Below are 23,175 nucleotides of genomic sequence, written 5' to 3' on the forward strand. Positions count from 1 at the left end.
GCATACGCACAAGGGGTCTTAATCAGGCACAGCGGTTCCTCCAGCACAGACTGGAGGCAGAGTTATCAGAGAGGGCGAGGTGGTATAGGGCAGTCACCGACTACGAGCCCTCGCTCCACACCTAGAAAAGTGGAAACTCTGCTCTTCCGTCTGCGGCTGGAGTACAGTTGTTTCTGGCAAATAAAGAGAAATCCAAGACCCGAAGAAAGAAGATGCCATCACTATAGCCACCCAGAAGCCACCCTCGAGCAGTACCTCCAGCATTGCCCGGCAACTGCTTTTCTGAGGAGAGGGCCCCCAACAACATCTGAGGGTCTTGTGCGCCGCCTATGCAGCCACCTCAGCGAATATGAATTGGGTCGGCTGGTGGAATGTCAACCCCCCCTTTAATTTTTCTCATATGTTGATTTAATTCACTGTTGATGTTAGCAAAGGGTGATTTCACCGGGATGTGCATACATATCCCACATATGTATAGGCCTACACATCTAGTGAATGTATGAGTGGGTGTGGCCAAACCCATACTCAATCATACACTGAATCACCCTACCAAACGGGCTCACCATAAAAGCCCGTGGAATCATATTCCCAAATTACCAAGTCAAGTTGTGTGACGACCAGCGGCACGTCACCACACATCTTTATATATTTTTCTTCCATTCCCTCTTATTTACCTTCAATTTCTTGATTTTCTTTTTCTCCTCTTCATATTTTACTTCGTCCTCTTCATCACCATCTGTGAATTATTAGTCTTCGTTTTCATTCTCTTCTTGTTAATTATCCTCCTTTTCTATTCTTTTTTCTTCTACCTCTACTTTTTCTCTCTTTTTCCTCCTATTTGATTATTGCAAACATGATAACAGTAAAAATCCTACTACCCTACTTTTTCCTTCTTCGATAATTTCAATAGTACTAATGTGTAATCCAAGGATTCACACAACTATCACAATCTATTGCAAACAGTTACGGCAATCTAAGGTGTCTGTGCTCACAATAAATTGTTTCACTACATTATATTTTTTCCTTCCAGTCATTGGGACAAGTACATACATACATAGATATACCAAATGCTTTTTCCCCCTACATGGGGGGGTAGCCAAAAAGAAAAAGGCATATAAACCACTCCCACCCATTCCATTTCCTATATATTCCACTCCCCTCCACCCTCCTCCCTCCCTCTTATCTTGGCACCTCCTGGATGACGGGTCATCCCTGCATCTTGTCCACTGCCCTGGGTCAGAAGCAGTGTCGCAAGACACAACACATCCACAGCAAGGCCACTTCATAAATTCGGCGACCCCCCCTCTCCATCCCCTCATGCAAAAAAGGAGAAGACGGGGAGAAATCCCTTCGGGCTGCGTCAATTTTTTTTTTCTCATACATACTTCCTCACCCCCCATCCCCCACCCACTCTCATTGGGACAAGTAAACAAACTTATCGTAGCGATTGTTAGTTGGTAGGGGGCGGGTCATGACAGATTACAGGGTGTGCATATGTTTGACTAGTGTTACACATAGTATTTTTGAGTAAAAACAGTGAACATTAAGAAATTGGCCAATAACGATGATTACTGACGATTTTAAACCAAGATCCAACAGTGCAAGGGAAGGACAGGTAAGTTTGGTATGCTTATAAAGTTATATCAAGACGATTAGATGAACATGTCAAGTTGTCATACTAGTCACTAGAATATACTTAATGGTAAATCAAAGACGAAAGTATTGTCACTGACAGACCCCAGCTTAAAAAAATAACATCTGCACTACAGACTAGTGTAGATGATGTTATTTTTTTCTCTAGATACTGTAGTCCAGTATCTCTAGTCTAGCTAATGTAGTACAGTATCTCTAGTCTAGATAATGTAGTACAGTATCTCTAGATAATGGAGTTCTGTAGATACTGTACTACTAGATACTCTAGATAATGTAGTACAGTATCTAGAGATCTATCACCAGTGGCAAAGGCCAAAGCTAGCCTTTTTCATGCTTGGCATCATCATCATATGATCATGGATCGGTCTCACTAATTGCCGAACAAACCGAGAAAAGCCGAACAAAACCCAAACAAGGACGGGTTTTGCTCAAATGCACGCTTCTATATATATATATATGGTTGCATTATTTGAACTATTTTCTTTAAAATGTGTGATTTCCATGTAATATGATAAAAGAGAACTTAAGTTTTTATCCTCTGCAATTTTGCCGACCCCAGCTACGACTCGTCCAGCCCGCCATCTATGATTACTGGTGGTATGGATCAAACTACACTCTTTTAAGTTTCTTACTGTTGTGTTATTAGTGTAATAGACTGTATATAGTTGAATTATTTAAACTCTTTTCTTTAAAATGTGTTCAACTATATGCAGTCTATTACACTAATAACACAACAGTAAGAAACTTAAAAGAGTGTAGTTTGATCCATACCACCAGTAATCATAGACGGCGGGCTGGACGAGTCGTACCCGGGGTCGGTAAAATTGCAGAGGACAAAAACTTAAGTTCTCTTTGATCATATTACATGGAAATCACACATCTTAAAGAAAATAGTTCAAATAATGCAACCATACATATATAGAAGTGTGCATTTGAGAAAAAACCCGTCCTTGTTTGGGTTTTGTTGTTTTGTTCGGCTTTTCTCGGTTTGTTCGGTTTGTTCGGCAATTAGTGAGACCCTCATGGATAGCTTCTAAGTTCATGCATCCTCCCCATACCCTAATGAAAGCACATTTACATGACCAATTTTTATTATTTTTTATTATTTCTTTTTTTAAGAAATGCACACCTGCACAGTATTGCACAGGGAAATAAAATATTTTTAAAATTATATTAATATAATATACATTTTTCTTGGGAGAAATCAATGGCAAATAAACCATGCTAAAATTAATGCACTACCAAATGGAACTGTGATGATAGGTTCAAGATGCTCATGTTGTCTGTCCAGTCTTGTCAATGTCAGTTTGACAATAGCATTGATGTGTACCTACCAGGTGTTCTTCTACACCAAGTGACGTCACCACACTCCATATTCTTAAGACAGTGCTATAGAGCTGAGCATCATGTTTTTCTTCAAGCCTTGAAATTCTTCTATGCCCTGCAGTCTGATTGAATGCTAAAACAGGCTGTCAGCATCCCTAATGATGACGAAGACCCTGATGAACTTTAGAATTATAGGTACCACGTTACTAAATACAGGTTAGACGAATTTATCATAGTTTAATTTTTTCGACATCCACATCTATCAAAACAAAGATAGTATCTAAAGCAGTTGTCGTGACTCTGTTTGTTAGTGTATTGCTTTTAGCAACTTTTTCTGTTATTGGTTTCTGCCAAGAAAAATGGGTGAATTTTTAGTTGTGCATGCCTACGCAATATAGCAATAGAAAATTAATTATTAATTTTGTAAATTATAATAGATCAACATAATATGCAATTTTCGTGGCAAGAATCAATAACAAAACAAGTTACTAAAACGTATTCATTAACAAACAAAATCATGGCAGCTGAATGATATGCCATGTTTGTTTTGATGGATGCCGAGGTTGAAGAAATGAAAGGATGATAAATTAGTGTATTGTAACCTAACCTAACTTACCTAACCTTACTAACCTATGTAATCTAACCTATAGTAATTCAGTACCACAAATTCTAAAGATCCTGGGCGTTGTGGTCATCATGGATGTTGATGGCCTGATTATTATTGTACCTTGGGCAATTAACAGATGACAGCAGAACCCTGTGTTCTCTCATAAAGTGCAAGGAAGCCCCATTGTATTTGTAACAGTGCTGACTAACGTCACCTGGAGTTGGAGAATACCCGGTCGACAGTGTGAAAGCTTCTGATAATGACTGGACTGGTATGGCATCCAGAGCATATCCTAGCAGCTTTGTTCATTAGTAAATGTGCTTGTAGCAATTTTTTTGTTTTTTATTTCTGCCAAGAAAATGACATAATATGTTCATGTATTATAATTTACAAAATTAATATTTAATTTTCTAATGTTATATTGTGTAGGTTTGCACAACTAAAATAATACCAAGAAATGTATATCATATTGATGTATTATAATTTACAAAATGAATATTTAATTTTCTATTGCACTTCTAAAAATTTATCAAAATTGTAAGTGTCCACATACTTTCTGTGATTTTTTTTATTATTTTTTTTTATTTACCTAGTTGTATTTTGCAGGAAGGGGAGCTACGCTCGTGGTGTCCCGCCTTTGTATCTCGCAGTGTCTAGTTTCTCTTAAACTCATGAATGGTTTTTGCGCACACTGTTCCATTGTCCAGTTTGCTCCAAGTATCCACCACCCTATGTGGAAAAGTGTTTTTCTTTATATCTCTTCTGTAGCTATGTTTTTTTATTTTCTTTCCATGTCCTCTTGTGCTTCTCTTGTCCCAGTGTAACAAGTCCTCTCTATTGAGTATTTCTGTGCCCTTCATGATTCTGTAGATGGTCAGTAGGTCACCTCTCTCTCTTCTTTGCTCCAGAGTCGGTAATTCCAGTTTAGCCAATCTCTCCTCATATGACAAGTTTGCAAGTGCGGGTGCCATTTTTGTGGCTGCTCTCTGGATTCTTTCTATTTTCTTTATATTCTTTTTGGTACTGGGTGACCAATGTTTTTTTAATAATTTCTTCGTCCAAATATGTAAATGCCACTTTTATTGATCTTAGCAAATTGTAGGATTCCCCGACAATTTTGTTTATCTGTTTATCATAGGACAAGTTGTTTGAGATAATTACACCCAAATCTTTTTCGGATCTCTTCTTCTTAACCGCCTTGGTTCCAATTTTATATTGTCCTGATATTCTAATTTGGCTTTTTCCAAACTCCATTATGCTACACTTGTTAATATTGAAGTCCACTTCCCATTTTTGACTCCAGATCCATACCTTATTTAGGTCTTCCTGCAGTGATTCGCAATCCTTTTCAGTTTTTACTTTCCTTAACTTTCTTAACTTTAATTTCCTTATAAGATAAAGGAAGCAAAGAGGAGAGCAGATGTGAAATGGGGTAAGAGCATGACAGAAATTTTTGAAAGTAATAAAAAGATGTTTTGGAAAGAAATTAAAAGAGGAAGAGGAGGCGAATCAAGTAGAGAAGAAAAGGTAAAAGGTGCAGATGGAGAGATGATAATGGAAGAGAAGGCAGTGAGAGGAAGGTGGGCAGAGTATTTTTGGGAATTGGTAAATGTGAAGGAGGATAGGGAGGGAAAGGTAGTTGCAGTGGGAAGCGCTAAGAAAATGAGAGTGATGAGTGAGGAAAATGGAGGAGAAATAGGGAAAGATGAAGTGTAAGCAGCTGTTAAAATGATGAGAGCAGGTAAGGCACCTGGTCTGGATGGATGCCATGCAGAATGTCTGAAGAAAGGAGGTACAGTGATGGTGGACTGGCTGGTGAGGCTATTTAATGTTTGTTTAAGAGAGGGTAGAGTGCCGGAGGACTGGAGGAGTGCCTGTATTGTTCCACTTTACAAAGGAAAGGGGGACAAGTGTAAGTGTAGTAGTTTCAGAGGGATCAGCTTGTTGAGTGTAGTTGGGAAGGCTTATGGGAGGGTCTTGATTGAGAGGATCAGGAGAGGAGCAGAGGGAGTAATTGGTGAGGAACAGTGTGGTTTTAGGACAGTAGGGGTTGTGTTGATCAGATTTTTGTGGTAAGACAGATATGTGAGAAAGCTATAGGAAAAGGTAAGGATGTTTTTTGGGCTTTTATGGATCTGGAAAAGGCTTATGACAGGGTAGACAGGAAGGCACTGTGGGAGGTACTGCAGATATATGGGATAGGAGGAAAGCTGTTAAAAGCAGTCAGAGTTTTTACGAGAGTAGTAGAGCATGTGTTAGGATTAGAAATGGAGAGAGTGAATGGTTTGAGGTAAAGGTGGGACTTCATCAGGGATGTTATGTCACCCTGGCTGTTCAATCTATACATGGATTGGGTGGTGCAAGAGAGGTGAATGCAAGGGTAGTGGGTCAGGGGTTGGAGATGGTTAAAGAAAATGGAGAAAAGTGGAAGGTGAGCCAGCTGTTGTTTGCTGATGACACTGCACTTGTAGCAGGATCAGAGGAGGGATTGAGGAAGTTAGTGACAGAGTTTGAGAAGGTGTATGAAAGAAGGAAGCTGAAGATAAATGTGGGCAAAAGTAAGGTGATGAGATGTGCAAGGGGAGAGAATGACAGCAGGCTGGAAGTGAGCATTAAGGGTGAGAGACTAGAGGAAGTGGATAGTTTTAGATACTTGGGTGCGAATGTGGTAGGAAAGGGTGGAGTGGGGGTGGAGGTAGAATGTAGATTGAGAGAAGCAAGCAAATGCCTTGGTAGATTAAAAAATGTAATGAGAAATAGACATTTGGGAATGGATGCTAAGAGGAGATTATATGAAGGAGTGATTGTGCCAACAACACTGTACGGAGCAGAAATATGGAACATAAGAGAGGAGTTTGAATGTGTTTGTGATGAAATGTCTGAGAAGTATGATAGGGGTTACTAGGCTAGATTAAGTGAGAAATAAGGAGGTGAGGAGGAGAATAGGGGTGGAAAGGGAGCTGGGAGATAGGGTTGATGAAAGAGTATTAGGATGGTTTGGACACATGGAAAGAATGAGTGAAGAAAGATTAGTAAAAAGAGGTGTGGAAGGCAGAGGTGGAAGGAGTGAATATGAGGGGGCGTCCAAGGATGAGATGGATGGATGGGGTGAAAGGGGCATTACAAAAGAGAGGAATGTCTGTTGAGGAAGGATGGGAGAGGACAGAAGATAGGGGTGAATGGAGAAGGGTTGTGTATGGATTATGCTGTGATGCATGAGGGGGAGTGGGTGGGGGATGGGGGTGAGGAAGTACATATGAGAAAAAAATTTATGCAGCCTGAAGGGATTTCTCCGTCTTCTCCTTTTCTGCATTAGGGGACAGAGAGGGGGGATCACCGAATTTATAAAGCGGTCTTGCTGTGGATGTACTGTGTCTTGCAACACTGCTTCTGACCCAGGGCAGTGGACAGGATGTAAGGATGACCTGTCATCCAGGAGGTGCCAAGATAAGATGTTGGTATAGGCCACTTTCAATTTTCTTGCTCCATTTTTTTTTAATCTGTCTTTGGTTCGCCCATTCTGATGTACCATTTCCTCAGTCTCATGTCGATTACTCTCCAATTGAATTCCTTGCTTTTGGTCTCCATTCTCTTCGCGCTTTTTTCCTTTGCTTCATCTCTTAGTGTCTTCTCTTTTTCTAATTCCTCAATACTCATTTCTCTTTTTATCCATATCTTATTGTACTTTTCACTCCTTGCCAAATTATATACATAAATACAAAATGCACTCCTAAACTCAACACACTTAAATCACTTGAAGGTACAATTGGACAAAGCAAAGAAACTACTACAGTATACAGACAATATATATGCTCAGTTATGAATTATGCAAGCCACAATACATTACAGACTATATGGAACAAAGCCTTAAAGATAATTACAGGCTGCATAAATACAACATCTACAGACTACACCATGAAATGAAAATCCTCAAAGGCAGGGTGAGAAGTAGTGAGAAGTGACATAAAAGTGGAAAAAGGAAATCTGAGTGAAGGCAAGGCTGGAATGCGCCACCTAGAAATTAATACTAACCTTTTCAGTACAAGTCAGATATTCGCATGCAAGGTGCTTGATGTATGATGATGCATCACAATATGTGTGTTGTAAGATGTAAAGTTACAGCTTTCATTCTCTTTCACCCTGGATAAGGATAACCACAAACCTCAGTCAAGCTTGTTCACAGACTAATTGTGTCACTCAGCTACAACTACAAATTTAATAGAGTCAGGATGCCAATGCTTGCTTCCTTGTATGGAAGGGGCTAAAGGGCAGAATAGAAGAGACTTCATGGTGGCATATGTGCCCTCCCAAGACAAGAGCTTGGAATGAAGCTGAATATCAAGAAATGTTATTGAACACAGCACTTTTCCAAATGAAAAGTATTGAACAAAGTAACAATTTGGTCCTTATTGGGGATTTTAATACCAGTGAGGTCAACTAAGAGGAATGGGAATCAAACCACAAAGCAGATTCCTGGGGAAATACCCTATTAAGTAGTACAATGTAGAACACAATGACCCAGTGGGTAAAAGAAGTGACCCAGGTAAGAGATGACATACCCACAAGATCAGATCTGTTACTAACCAAAAATCCAGACATATGAGCTCATTGTACTACCTTTGGTCCACAGGAAAAAGTGACTATGTTATACTACAATTAGAATAGATACAACTAGGTGAATACTACATGGCAGAACACCCACACATGACAAGAAGTATCAAAACAACACCCAAATACCTATATCACACAAAAATACTCTCTTCTCTTCCTCAACAATCACCAGACACCCACCTCCAGAAACATATCCATAATTTTAGCTCACTGCTCTATCAACAGACTGAAAGACAACACACTACAACATGTCCGACCCCCTGATATCCATCCCTCTGAAATCTTTTCTCCCAAGAGGACAGTCTACCTGGCCAGGTTGTGGTGTGGCCACCATCCAACCCTCGTAAGTTACCAGAGTCTGATGGATGACCACATGATAAATAACTGTCCAGGATATAACACTTCACCCCATAATATACAACATATTATGGAAGACAGCATTGTACACAATCACACATACCAGCAACACAACTTATACTCTATAAGGGATTTATGGGAAAATCTTGTTCCAGCCATAGTGTTCCTCAGAGAGACAGGGTTGCTTGGCTAGACAGTCTAGGGAACGACAACAACAACAACAACAACAACAACAATGATGTAGTTCTCTCTCTTCTAAAGTAGGGAGATAATGAGTGCATGTGCATATGCTTTCTACATGTATTTACCTAATTGTACTATACAGGAAAGGAGCCATGTTTGTGAAGTACTGTTTCTTACTCTGCATAAATTAGTCCATGTACTATATCACATGTTTGCTGTACCTCCTATTTCATCATCACAAGCTGCTGCTGCTAAAGGAAATGCATAAGACTAACAGATTGTTTAGGTTAAGATGGAAGGGTGTTGTAAAGTCTTGTGAACAAATTGATAAAGACCATGTGGTTAAAAGATCTCAAAAAACATTTTCTGTATATATTCATGAACCTTTGGAATAGGACAGTGAAATAAGTTATCCCTTCTTTCTCAGGTGAGTTAGATATTAGTATTTGTTTTTATAATGGATCCAAAATTAATCTTATTCCATTACAGGTGGACATCAGGGAAGATGAGGAGCAGAGTATAAAATTGACTGAGATCATTGAATTGTTGGTGGCTGCTGGATATTTTCGTGCTCGTATTAAGGGCTTGTCACCCTTTGACAAGGTACATATCGCTATTCATCTCCTTTGTTCATTCTAAGGTATGCTCTGGACAGTCCTTTGATGTGAATTGTAGATTATCATCTAAATATTTTGTGACTCACAGTCATGAATATTTTAGATGAAACATTTAAGTTTGAGTTCATGGTCAGAATATAATGGAATTATTCTGACCTTCCTCTTTGGATTCAGAATATTTAATTGATTAATTGGTTTTTACCATATTGTTGCTCTTCGCTTTCAAAAGGTGCCTCTAGCTTTTTATGTGCAAGGCATTTATATGTTTTGATAGGAAAGAATTTGTACCAAAGTAAGGAAATTTTTATTTTTAGTTAAGGTCATTGTTGGGCAGAGATTAAAGATAAATATTCTGGCCAAGATTTTGCACTAAGTTGAACAATAGTGCATTGGGGTGTGTAATTTTCATATCATATTCTAATAAGATTACTCACATTTGCAAGTCACAGGGTTAAACATGTTCTTATTCTGCTGCAGCTACATGATAGTATTCAGCCAGAGTAAACCTCCCTTCCTATATTTGAAAGGTCAGACTTATTTTGATAAATGATTTTATTTTATTTTTCTTCTTCTTCTTATTATTATTTTTATAGTGACATTGATGGGGCAGGAAATTGATAGGGCTATAGGAGAAGAGGGGATGCTAAGAGCATTGAAAGCAATGAAAGTTGATATGACATCTGGGTTTATGTGGAATATCTGATGAAGGGAGGAGCACTTACAGTGCATTGGATAGTGAGATTATTTGATATGTACCTAAGGGAAGGAAATGTGCTAGTGGACTGGCATATATAGTTGCACTATATTAAGGGAAAAGGGACAAATATGAATGCCATGGATTTAGATGGAGATTATATTAAGTGCAGTTGAAAGTTGTTGATTAAGATTTGTGATGTTTCTCTTTAATTACTTTAGATATTCTTGTTTGAAATATGTCAAATACTAAGCAGCAAATGTTTATATAATAAAATGTAGTTTAGGAGCTTGACCATGATTGTGTAGTGTTGAAACCTGTTTATCTTATGTATTTATAATTTTTTTCCAGATTATTGGTGGAATGACATGGTGTATAGAAACCTGCAACTTTGATGTTGATGTAGATTTACTCTTCCATGAAAATCTAACCATTGGACAGAAAATGTAATTATAGAATAGATTTATATGCATTTTGTACAGTCATCGTTGGATGAGAGTTTACCTAGTTGTATTATATGGGAAGGGGAGCTATGCTCGTGTTGACCCGTTTTTGTATCTCGCAAGATCAAGTTTATTATTAAATTCTTGTATTGTGTTTGCACACACTATTTCTTCATCCAATTTGCTCCATATATCTATCTGTGTGAGAAGCTGTTCTTTTTCAGGTCTCTTCTTTTTCCCTGTGGTGGGGGAAAAGAATACTGCCACCAAGTTTCCCACTTGGATCGTAAGAGGCGAGAAGAAAGGGACGGGGAGAGGGACTAGGCATCCTTCTCCCTGTAGCCCCAAGGGGCAGATTCCTAAAAAGCAAAGGAAAGGCATAAGGGGTGCTGGAGGGCCTCGGGCCAGCACCCTAAGGTTTGGGTCTTTTAATGTGCGTGGATGTGGTACAGATGAGAGTAAAAGGGAAGAGATAGGTAGTATGTTTGTGAGAAGAAAGTTGGATGTGTTGGCTTTGAGTGAAACTAAGTTGAAAGGGAAGGGTGAGTGTAAGTTTGGGAGTGTAAGTGGGAGGTTATCAGGAGTGAAGAGAGGGCGAGGGAGGGAAGGGGTGGCTATTCTAGTAAGTGAGGAGTTAGGTAAAGGGGTAGTGGAGTGGAAGGAGGTTTCCTCAAGGATAATGTGGATAAAGGTGAAACTGGGAAAGGAGATGTGGGTCTTTGTAAGTGCATATGGGCCGGGCAGTGAGAAGAGCATGGAAGAAAGGGAGGCCTTTTGGATAGATTTAAATGAGTGCATAGAGGGTTTAGGAAGAAATGTCAATGTAATAGTACTGGGAGACCTTAATGCTAGGGTGGGAAATGGTCCAATCGATGGAGTGGTTGGGAAGTGTGGAGTTCCAGGAAAGAATCGTAGTGGAGAGTTGATGGTGGAAATGTGTCTAGAAAGAGAGTTGATGATAGCAAATACAGTGTTTCGGAAGAAAGTCAAGCATAAGTACACATGGGAGAGGGTGGTGGAGGGAAGGGTGGTAGATAGAGCGCTAATGGATTATGTAGTGGTAAATAGGATTATGATAGGAAGAGTTAAGGATGTACATGTGCTAAGGGGAGAGGGTGGGGGAATATCAGATCATTTTTTGGTGGAAGGTAAGCTGAGAGTGGAGGATAGATGGAGAAGGAGGAAAGGGACAAAAGGTAGGGAGATTCTTAGAGTGAACTCCTTGAATGAAAAGGAAAAGGAGAAGGAGTACGAAAAGAAGCTGAAGGAGGAGTGGGAGGGAGTAAAGGATAGAGCAGAGATGGGTGTGGAGGAGGAATGGGGATGGTTCAAGGAGGGAGTCTTAAAGTGTGCAAGGATGGTGTGTGGAACAAGAAGGACAGGGGGAAATAGAAGAAAGGGTAGTGAATGGTGGGATGAGGAAACAAAGAAGGTTATAGAAGAGAAGAAGCGAGCATTCACAGATTGGTTACAAAAGAGGACAGGGGAGTCATATGAGACGTACAAAGAAAAGAAAAGAGAAGTAAAGCAAAAGGTAAAGGAGGCAAAGAGGAGAGCAGACGTGAAATGGGGTAGGAGTATGACAGAAAATTTTGAAAGTAATAAAAAGATGTTTTGGAAAGAAATTAAGAGAGGAAGAGGAGGCGAATCAAGTAGGGAAGAAAAGGTAAAAGGTACAGATGGAGAGTTGATAATGGAAGAGATGGCAGTGAGGGGAAGATGGGCAGAATATTTTAGGGAGTTGCTGAATGTGAAGGAGGATAGGGAAGGAAAGATAGCTGCAGTGGGAAATGCGAAGAAAATGAGAGTGATGAGTGAGGAGAATGGAGGAGAAATAAGGAAGGATGAGGTGAAGGCAGTTGTAAAGATGATGAAAGCAGGTAAGGCACCTGGTCTGGATGGATGTCATGCAGAATGTCTGAAAAAGGGAGGTTCAGTGATGGTGGACTGGTTGGTGAGGTTATTTAATGTTTGCTGGAGAGAGGGTAGAGTACCGGAGGACTGGAGTAGTGCCTGTATAGTTCCTCTTTACAAGGGAAAAGGGGACAAGTGTGAATGTAGTAATTTCAGAGGGATTAGCCTGTTGAGTGTAGTAGGGAAGGCTTATGGGAGGATCTTAATTGAGAGGATTAGGAGAGGAACAGAAGGAGTAATTGGTGAGGAACAGTGTGGATTTAGGACGGGTAGAGGTTGTGTAGATCAGATCTTTGTGGTAAGACAGATATGTGAGAAAGCTATAGGAAAGGGGAAGGATGTTTTTTGGGCTTTTATGGATCTGGAAAAGGCTTATGATAGGGTAGACAGAAAGGCACTGTGGGAGGTTATGCAGATTTATGGGATAGGAGGAAAGCTTTTGGGAGCTGTTAAGAGTTTCTATGAGAGTAGTAGAGCATGTGTTAGGATTGGAAATGGAGAGAGTGAGTGGTTTGAAGTAAAGGTGGGACTTCGTCAAGGATGCGTTATGTCGCCCTGGCTGTTCAACTTATACATGGATGGGGTGGTGCGAGAGGTGAATGCTAGGGTAGTGAGTCAGGGATTGGAGATGGTTAAAGAAAATGGAGAAAAGTGGGAGGTGAGCCAGCTGTTGTTTGCGGACGACACTGCGCTTGTGGCAGGGTCAGAGGAGGGATTGAGGAAGCTGGTGGCAGAGTTTGGGAGAGTATGTGATAGAAGAAAGCTAAAGATAAATGTGGGTAAAAGTAAGGTGATGAGATGTACAAGGGGTGAAAGTGGCAGTAGACTGGAAGTGAACATTAAGGGAGAGCGACTGGAGGAAGTGGATAGTTTTAGATACTTGGGTGCAAGTGTAGCAGGAAAAGGTGGAGTGAAGGTGGAGGTAGAATGTAGATTGAGAGAAGCGAGTAAATGCCTTGGTGGTTTAAAGAGTGTAATGAGGAATAGACATTTGGGAATGGATGCGAAGAGGAGACTGTATGAAGGAGTGATTGTGCCAACAGCACTGTATGGGGCAGAAACGTGGAACATAAGAGAAGAAGAGAGAAGGAGTTTGAATGTGTTTGAGATGAGGTGTCTGAGAAGCATGGTGGGGGTTACTAGGCTGGATAGAGTGAGAAATGAGGAGGTGAGGAGGAGAACAGGGGTGAAAAAGGATTTGGGAGATAGGGTTGATGAAAGAATATTAGGATGGTTTGGACACATGGAAAGAATGAGTGAAGAAAGACTAGTAAAAGAGGTATGGAAGGCAGATGTGGAGGGAGTGAACATGAGGGGACGTCCTAGGATGAGGTGAATGGATGGGGTGAAGGGGGCTTTGGGGAAGAGGGGAATGTCTGTTGAGGAAGGAAGGGAGAGGACGGAAGACAGAGGTGAGTGGAGAATGGTTGTATATGGATGATGTTGTGACTGCATGAGGAGGAATGGACGGGGGGTGGGGGGTGGGGTAGTATGTGTGAGTAAATTTTGACGCAGCCCGAAGGGATTTCTCCCCGTCCTCGCCTTATATGCAAAGGGGGACGGAGAGGGGGGGTCGCCGATTAAATGAAGCGGCCTTGCTGTGGATGTACTGTGTCTTGCGACACTGCTTCTGACCCAGGGCGGTGGGCAGGGTGCAGGGATGACCCGTCATCCAGGAGGTGCTCAGATGAGAGGAAGGGTGGGAGGGGTGTGGAGTGTATTTAGGGATGAAATGGGTGGGAGTGTTTTTATGCCTTTCCCTTTTTGGCTACCTCCCTTGGAAGGGGGAAAAAGCCTTGGTATATGTATGTATGTATGTTCTATAACTATCCTTTTTGAGTTTCATTGCATGTCCTCTTGTTTTTCCTCTGTTCCACTTTAATAAATCCTCTCTATCAAGGCATTCTTTTCCTTTCATAATTCTGTAGATGGTTAGTAGGTCCCCTCGTTCTCTTCTTTGTTCCAGGGTTAGCAATTCCAGTTCAGCCAGTCTTTGTTCATATGTCAGGTTTGAAAGTGTTGGGACTATCTTTGTCATTGCTCTTTGTATTCTTTCTAATTTTCTTATATTCTTTTTTGTACTGGGTGACCATATCAGTGCTGCATATTCCAGTTTTGGCCTTATCAGTGTTTGTAATATTTTCTTGATCATTTCCTTATCCAGGTATTTAAAGGCCACCTTTATTGATCTCAACAAATTGTATGTTTCCCCAACTATTTTATTTACATGTTTATATGGTGACATGTCTTTGGTGATGATTACTCCTAGGTCCCTTTCAGAATTTACTTTCTTTACTTCTTTTCCATCAATTTTATACTGTCCTGATATTCTCTTCTTGCTTTTTCCAAATTCAATTATACTGCATTTCTTGATGTTGAATTCTACCTCCCATCTCTTGCTCTACTCTGAGACTTTGTTCAGATCACTCTGCAATGATTCACAGTCTGTTTCGTAGTTTATTCTCTTGAATAATTTTGCATCATTCGCAAAGCAGTTCATGTAACTTTCAATGCCTTCGTCCATGTCATTTACATATATTGTATAGCAAACATTATTGGAGCTAGTACTGACCCCTGTGGGACGCCACTACTCATTTCTTCCCATTTTGAAAATTTGTCTCCGAGTACCACTCTAATTTTTCTTCTGTGTAGGAAGTCCTCCATCCAATTCTATAGTTTTCCATGTATGCCTCCTATGTTTCCAGTTTGTATAGTAATTTTCTGTGTGGTACCTTATCAAATGCCTTTTGTAAGTCCAGAAAGGCACAGTCTGCCCAGTTATCCCTTTCTTGCAATATATCTATCAATCTTGAATAGAAACAAATTAAATAAGTGGTACATGATCTTCCTTGTCTGAATCCAAATTGCCTCAGGTTCAGTATATTATTCTCCTCCAGATATTTTGTCCATCTATCTTTGATGATTCTCTAACAAATTTTAATTATTGTAACCTTTACAAGGGAGGTAGCCAAAATCAAAGGCTTAAATCCATCCCCACCCATCCTGCCCCTACACATTCCACTTCCATTCACCACCCCTTGCTTTTCTTGGCTCCTCCTGGATGATGGGTTATCCCTGCATCTTGCCCACTGCCTGGGTTAGAAGTAATGCAGCAAAACACAGCACATCCACAGCAAGGTCGCTTTATTTAATTGGTGACCCCCTCGCTCTGTCAACTGAAGCAGAAAAAGAGAAGATGGGAAGAAATCCCTTCAGATTGCATCAAAATATTCACACATGCTCCCTCACACACAGTATCCTAAATCCAAGACAATTTGGAATCAGGCAGGAAAGATCATGTGCCACAAATTTGATCTCTTTTTACTCAAGACTACTAGACATAATATAAGAAAGGGACAGATGGGCTGATTGTGTGTTCCTAGATCTACTAAAAGATTTTGATAAAGTCCCTCACAAAAAAAACTATGCAGACATAACTTCCTAAACAGTCTCGACATATTACACATGATGCCATCTCTGAAATAAAATATATATAGAGTTGATACAGTTTCATGGATCTGGGGGGGTGGTGTGAAGTGATTAAAAAAATCACTGAACTATATTAGTTTTAGATGTATTATTGTGTCAGATTTTCATCTTTCATCTTAAATAAAGGCTTAATAAAAATTTACATGCCTCAAAGCCTGTGTTTGACACCCTGTTTTTATTTCTATCTTTATTGAAATCTGAGATATGGGAAATTTAAGAATCAGTGGCCATTTTGGACATCATCTTGAATATCTGGTGAAGCTTGAAGGGTATTTTTTTTTTTTTTTTTTTTTTTTTTTAACATATCCTACAATTTTCAGCTTGTTATGAATTTCTCCCATTTCAAACCTATCACTCCTTGGCTATAAGCTGGAGTGATTACACTTATTGTTACATGGACTGGAATTAACAGATTTTTCTGCATGAGGGGATGGAGGTGGGGGGGACCACCAATTAAATAAAGCAGCCTTGCTGTGGATGTGCTGTGTCGTGCTGCATTGCTTCTGACCTAAGGCAGTGGGCAAGATGCAGGGATGACTTGTCATCCAGGAGGAGACAAGAAAAGAGGGAGGGAGGGGTGGTGAATGAGAGTGGAGTATGTGAGATGAAATGGGTGGGAGTGAATTTATGTCTTTGATTTTGGGTGTAAAAGTCCTTGGTATATGTATATATGTATGTATGTAGCTTTGCATTTGTATTTCGTTTTCACTCACAGAGCCTTGACTGAGAGCATTGTCTGCCTACTTCCCATCATGCAGTGTCCACATCACTTGGAACCCCATCAAATCCAAGGTCTTGATGCCATACATATCTATCCAGTTATACAAGTAAGGGAGAGTTTATTCTTGATAGTCACTCCATTTAATGACATAGCATATTCTAATTGAACTTAAGTTCAGGAATGGACATAGGAAAATAAAGTAAACAGGGACCTTATATGTGGTCATATATTTAGGCCTTTATTATATAGAAAGTTTAAATGTCTATGAATTCTATTGTGCAGTGGCTAGTGAAGAAAGCTCTTGAAACACGAGAAGAGTTTGGTGATGAGACAAGGGCATATGCTCTCACAGAGTTCAAGCGTCAGTACCAGGACCCAGAGAGTGCTACATTTCAGCCATGGAAGAAAAATGCAGTCAGTAACTTAATCAACACTCAGGTAGGAAGACTTTTATTTATGATAATTTTTATGCAAGGAATACTAGTACTTCAGATGGAAAAATTTGTATTAAGAAAATTACAACAAAACTACCCACTTCTCCGTATCACCATGGATTCAAAGGCCACTCCACCAGCACATTCCTTACAAACATCTCCCAACCATTGCTGAAAGTTTCAAAATGAAAGCTCGATAAGAAAGAATGCTTATGATAGTTATTGACACAAACATCAAGTTTTACAGTTCTTGGATACATACTATCAAAAGAGATCATCTCTCTCTCTCTCTCTCTCTCTCTCTCTCTCTCTCTCTCTCTCTCTCTCTCTCTCTCTCTCTATATATCTCTCTCTCTCTCTCTCTATATATATATATATATATATATATATATATATATATTACTTCAGACCTGAATAAGGTTTGGAAATGGAGTCAAAAATGGGAAGTGAACTTCAATATTAAGAAACGTAGCATAATGGAGTTTGGAAAAAGTATAAATGAAATATCAGGACAATATAAAATTTGAACTAAGGAGGTAAAGAAAGTGGGATCTGAAAAAGATTTGGGAGTAATTATCTCAAATTACTTGTCCTATGATAAACAAATAAACAACATTGTTGGAGAATCCTATAACTTGCTAAGATCAATAAAAATAGCATTTACATACAGTACTACCTCTCATTAATGGACTAAAAGGGGGGTAACGGTGTCCGTTGATGTGAATAATCCGTTGATTTGGAGTGGTTTTTGGGTGGCATAATAGTGATTGCACAGCACTAAACAACAGCATCAAAAACACTGAAAACACAGTGAAAACACCGCAAACACAGCTAATTAATGTCTGTTAATGAGAGGTCTTACTGTATTTGGATGAAGAAATGATTAAAAAAATATTAGTCACACTGATAAGGCCTAGACTAGAATATGCGATGACATTGTGGTCACCCAGTACCAAAAAGAATATAAAGAAAATAGAAAGAATCCAGAGAGCAGCCACAAAAATGGCTCCTGCACTTTCAAACTTGTCATATGAGGAGAGACTGGCTAAATTGGAGTTACCAATTCTAGAGCAAAGAAGAGAGAGGCAACCTACTGACCATCTATAGAATCATGAAGGGCACAAAAATACTCAATAGAGAGGACTTGTTAAATTGGGACAAGAGAAACACAAGAGGACATAGAAAGAAACTCAAAAAAACATAGTTATAGAAGAGATCTGAAGAAGAATAGTTTTCCACATAGAGTGGTGGACACTTGGAACAAACTGGATGAAAAAATAGTGTGTGCAAAAACCATTCATGAATTTAAGAGCAAACTAGACACTATGAGATACAAAGGCGGAACACTACGAGCAGAGCTCCCCTTCCTGTAAAATACATACATACATACATATACCAAAGGCTTTTTCCCCCTTACACGGGGGGGTTGCCAAAAAGAAAAAGGCATAGAAATTACTCCCAACCATTTCGTTTCCCATATATTCCACTCCCCTCCACCCTCCTCCCTCCCTCCTATCTTGGCACCTCCTGGATGACAGGTCATCCCTGCATCCTGTCCACTGCCCTGGGTCAGAAGCAGTGTCACAAGACACAGCACATCCACAGCAAGGCCGCTTCATAAATTCGGCGACCCCCCCACCCTCTCCGTCCCCTCATGCAGGAAAGGAGAAGACGGGAAGAAATCCCTTTGGACTGCGTCAAATTTTTTCTCATACATACTTCCTCACCCCCCATCCCCCACCCATTCCCCCTCATGCATCACAGCCTCATCTATACACAACCCTTCTCCATTCACCCCTATCTTCTGTCCTCTCCCATCCTACCTCTACAGACTTCCTCTCTTTTGTAAAGCCCCTTTCACCCCATCCATCCATCTCATCGTAGGATGCCCCCTCATATTCACTCCTTCCACCTCCGCCTTCCACACTTCTTTTACTAATCTTTCTTCACTCATTTTTTCCATGTGTCCAAACCATCCTAATACTCTTTCATCAACTCTATCTCCCAGCTCCCTTTTCACCCCTGTTCTCCTCCTCACCTCCTCATTTCTCACTGTCTAGCCTAGTAACCCCTATCATACTTCTCAGACATTTCATCTAAAATACATTCAAACTCCTTCTCTTTTCCTCTCTCATGTTCCATGTTTCTGCCCCATACATTGCTGTTGGCACAATCTCTCCTTCATATAACCTCCTCTTAGCATCCATTCCCAAATGTCTATTTCTCATTACACTTTTTAATCCACCAAGGCATTTACTTGCTCCTCTCAATCTACATTCTACCTCCACCCCCACTCCTCCCTTTCCTGTCACATTCGCACCCAAGTATCTGAAACTATCCACTTCCTCCAGTTTCTCACTCCTAATGCTCACTTCCAGCCTACTGTCACTCTCTCCCCTTGTACATCTCATCACCTTACTTTTCCCCACATTTATCTTCAGCTTCCTTCTTTCACACACCTTCTCAAACTCTGTCACTAACTTTCTCAATCCCTCCTCTGATACTGCTACAAGTGCAGTGTCATCAGCAAACAACAGCTGGCTCACCTCCCACTTTTCTCCTGTAAAATAGAACTAGGTAAATACAACAATGACAAAAAGTGGCTAACTTCTTAGTAGGGAGACAGTGCATAGTAACCCAACACAAACAAATTACAGTGGTATCCCTCAAGGAACATCATTTTCACTTATGATATTCAGTCGTTTCATAAGCTCCTGATCCGGAATTTAATAGCAAAACATGAATGCAGATGACCTGACAATAATAGCCCAGCATAGAAACTACAAATTAACAAGTAAGAGCACCCAAGCCTGCTTAAATAAACTAGAGCAATGGCTCTGAAATAAATAGAATGGAAGCCTCAACCCTGAAATTGTCAGTAACACTGCTTAATCCACAACTATGAATCAGAAAACACCGTATGGTGAAATTGAACAGGCAGGTCGTTAGCTCTCTTTATATGAGAAAGGAGAGGAAATACAATTTAAAATGACGGAGAAAGCTCTTGGGAACTGTCTGGAGACTGAGTGTCAGCCCCTCAGTTCTGCACCTCCAGACGGAAGTGAGGGGGCTTGACAGGTTTTGAAAATGGGCAGGACAACTGCTAACAGGTACCTGTCATTGGTCCCACAATGTAAGATTTCCAGTATTTACTCAGTCGTATTACATGGTGAGGAAGTATGTATGAGAAAAAAATTGACGCAACCCAAAGGGATTTCTCCCCGTTTTCTCCTTTTCTGCATGAGGGGAGGTCGCCGAATTTATGAAGCGGCCTTGCTGTGGTTGTGCTGTGTCTTGTGACACTGCTTCTGACCCAGGGCAATGGACAGGATGCAGGGATGACCCGTCATCCAGGAGGTGCCAAGATAAGAGGGAGGGAGGAGGGTGGAGGGGAGTGGAATGTATAGGAAATGAAATGGGTGGGAGTGATTTCTATGCCTTTTTCTTTTTGGCTACCCCCCATGTAGGGGAAAAAAGCCTTTGGTATATGTATGTATGTATGTATGTATGTATTATATGGGAAGAGAGCTATGCACGTAGTGACCCTTCTTTGTATCTTTCTGCATCAAGTTTGTTCTTAAATTCTTGTATAGTTTATTGGACACACTTGCCTCATCCAATTTGTTCCAGATATCCACTACTCTGTGTGAGAAACAGTCTATAACTATCCTTTTTGAGTTTCTTTTCACGTCCTCTTGTTTTTCTCTTGTCCCACTTTAATAAATTATCTCAGTTGAAGACTTCCATCCCTTTCATAATTCTGTAGATGGTCAGTAGATCTCCTCTTTCTCTTTGTTGCAGGGTTGGTAGTTCCAGTTTGGGCAATCTTTGTCCATATGTCATTTTAGAGAGTGTTGGTGCCATCTTTGTCATTGGTCTTTGAATTCTTTCTAATTTTTTAAATTCTTTTTAGTACTGGGTCTCCATAGTGTCACAGCATACTCCAATCTTGGTCTTATCGGTGTAACTAATATTTTTTTTACCATTTCTTCATCTAAGTAGTCAAAGGCCACTTTCATTGATCTTAGTAAATTGAAGGTTTCTCTGACTATTTTGTTGATATGCTTGTCTGGTGACATGTCTTTGCTGATAATTACTCCTAAGTTCCTTTCTGAGCTAGCTTTCTTAACTTCCTTTGTACCAATTTTATATTGCCATGATATTCTAATTTTACTTTTTCCAAACTCCCTTATACTACATTTCTTGGTGTAAAGTATATGCTTATGATTTGTGTATCATATCATAGAAATGAGTGTATATGAAATAGCAGTAAGATTGTGTTTTGTGATACTGTACTATGACTCAAGATGCTTATAATACTGGACCTTTTTTCTGAGATGGTTTGGACACATGAAAAGAATGAATGAAAAGGCTAACAAAAATGTAGAAAACAGATCTGGATGGAGTAAATTTGAGGGGAAGACTGAGCTTGAGATGGATGGATGGGGTGAAAAGTGGCTCGAGTTAAAGGGGAATGTGTTGAGCAGGGAAGGGAGGCGGCAAGAAATAGATTTAAGTTGAATGGTTGTGAATGGACAGCAAATTGACATAGCCCAAAGGGATTTCTCCATGCAGGAGACAGTGATGACCCTTCATCCATAAAGAGCTAAGGTGAAGGGGAAACAACAACAACAACAACAACAACAACAACAACAACAACAACAACAACAACAACAACAACAACAACAACAACAACAACAACAACAACAACAACAACAACAACAACAACAACAACAACAACAACAACAACAATAACAACAATAATAATAATAATAATAATAATGATAATAAATACTTCATTTAGTCAATTTGTAATGATACATACAAATTGAAACTCTTTGTGGATCCAGATCATTCAAAGTTAGTTACAACACACATACAGTACAACCCACAATAAAAATATCTGTGACAGGGTAAGGTCCAAGATTAAAACTACACACACTACACTATTTTAAAAACACCATGCTGTAGATTTGGATGAAGGATAGCAGTGGGATGGGTGAGGGTGGGTGCATGTCTTAGCTGGATACCTCCCTTGTAAGGGGGAAGAAGCCTACAGTATATAGATTGACCTTTATTCTCCACCCTTTTTTTCTTCTGTTACTACATTCATGCCTAATGTGTATTACCTTTGGGTGCTCTTATTATGAAGAGCATTTATGGGCCAGTACGTTTGTGGCGTCGCCAAGGGATGAGGTCCAATGAAAACGAGTCTGTAGCAGTGCAGACAACGCTGTTGGAATATGGGCAACAATTTCTTCTGAACAAGGATGCCCCAGTGGTGAGCATTATTGTTTTGTAGTAAATTATTGTTTTTATTGATTTATTTTATATATATATACATTTTTTTCTCATTACTTAGATTTAAGAAAAGAGGAAAGGAATGTTTATGATACAGCTAGTAAAGTGAATTTTGTTATCATATTTTTGCTGAATGTTACACTTCTCATTTTGTTTCTGTTTGATTTCATTCACCAGAATGAAGAAACTTTTGAGGATGAGGCAGACTCCAAAGAGGTGAGAGGATTTGACTTGCACAATCCCAGGCTAATCCTTAACCCGGCACTGCTGAAGTGTTTATTAGAATTGAATAGAATTATCTTCACATTAAATTAGTAACAAATTATTTCACTTCATCTCTAGGGGTAGTATTGAGTTTATAAAAATAAGCAATTCAAAATAGCTTTTCACAATTTTACAGCCCAGAGGTTCCTATAAGTTGAATGAAATTACCTGGCATTAGTTAGGATAAAAGCCTTAAACCTACAGGTAGGATTTGCTTGTTCAATTGTGACAAATTGGATGATCATATAAATTAGAAGTTTGAATATTTTTCATATATGAAGAAGAATTAAGAAACAAAGTGTTTATGAGTATAATTGCACAGTACCTGTAGACAGCAGTGTTTAGTTGTTTGAAATAAATCTGGAAGTAAAGGAAGGGCACAAACTATTGGAAAAAGTAGAGATAAAAAAAAAAAAAAAGCTCCAAGGCCTGATGGTATTTCAAATTAGATACAAAAGAAATGCAGAGAACAGTTGGTGGACAAGATTTGTAAACTAATTGTGTATTTATTGAAGGAAGAGGTCATACCACAATACTAGAAATGAACTAATATAATACACA

The 23,175-nt window shown here is 39.6% G+C and overlaps 1 protein-coding gene across 1 annotated transcript in view; it reads left to right on the plus strand.

The window, feature by feature from the left end:
- Positions 1-1,409: 1,409 nt before the first annotated feature.
- fidipidine (coiled-coil domain-containing protein 93) overlaps positions 1,410-23,175 on the plus strand; it is a 72,256-nt gene continuing 50,490 nt past the window's right edge. The window contains exons 1-7 of the mRNA XM_076212792.1: positions 1,410-1,615; positions 9,227-9,340; positions 10,400-10,494; positions 16,610-16,721; positions 16,898-17,053; positions 22,202-22,330; positions 22,528-22,566. Of these exons, the coding sequence (XP_076068907.1) occupies positions 1,565-1,615; positions 9,227-9,340; positions 10,400-10,494; positions 16,610-16,721; positions 16,898-17,053; positions 22,202-22,330; positions 22,528-22,566 (696 nt within the window). The 5' untranslated portion in view covers positions 1,410-1,564. The remainder of the gene's footprint in view (positions 1,616-9,226; positions 9,341-10,399; positions 10,495-16,609; positions 16,722-16,897; positions 17,054-22,201; positions 22,331-22,527; positions 22,567-23,175) is intronic.

Source organism: Oratosquilla oratoria, chromosome 30 (assembly GCF_046742065.1).
Source record: "Oratosquilla oratoria isolate Oo_2021 chromosome 30, ASM4674206v1, whole genome shotgun sequence".
Taxonomy (NCBI): Eukaryota; Metazoa; Arthropoda; class Malacostraca; order Stomatopoda; family Squillidae; genus Oratosquilla; species Oratosquilla oratoria.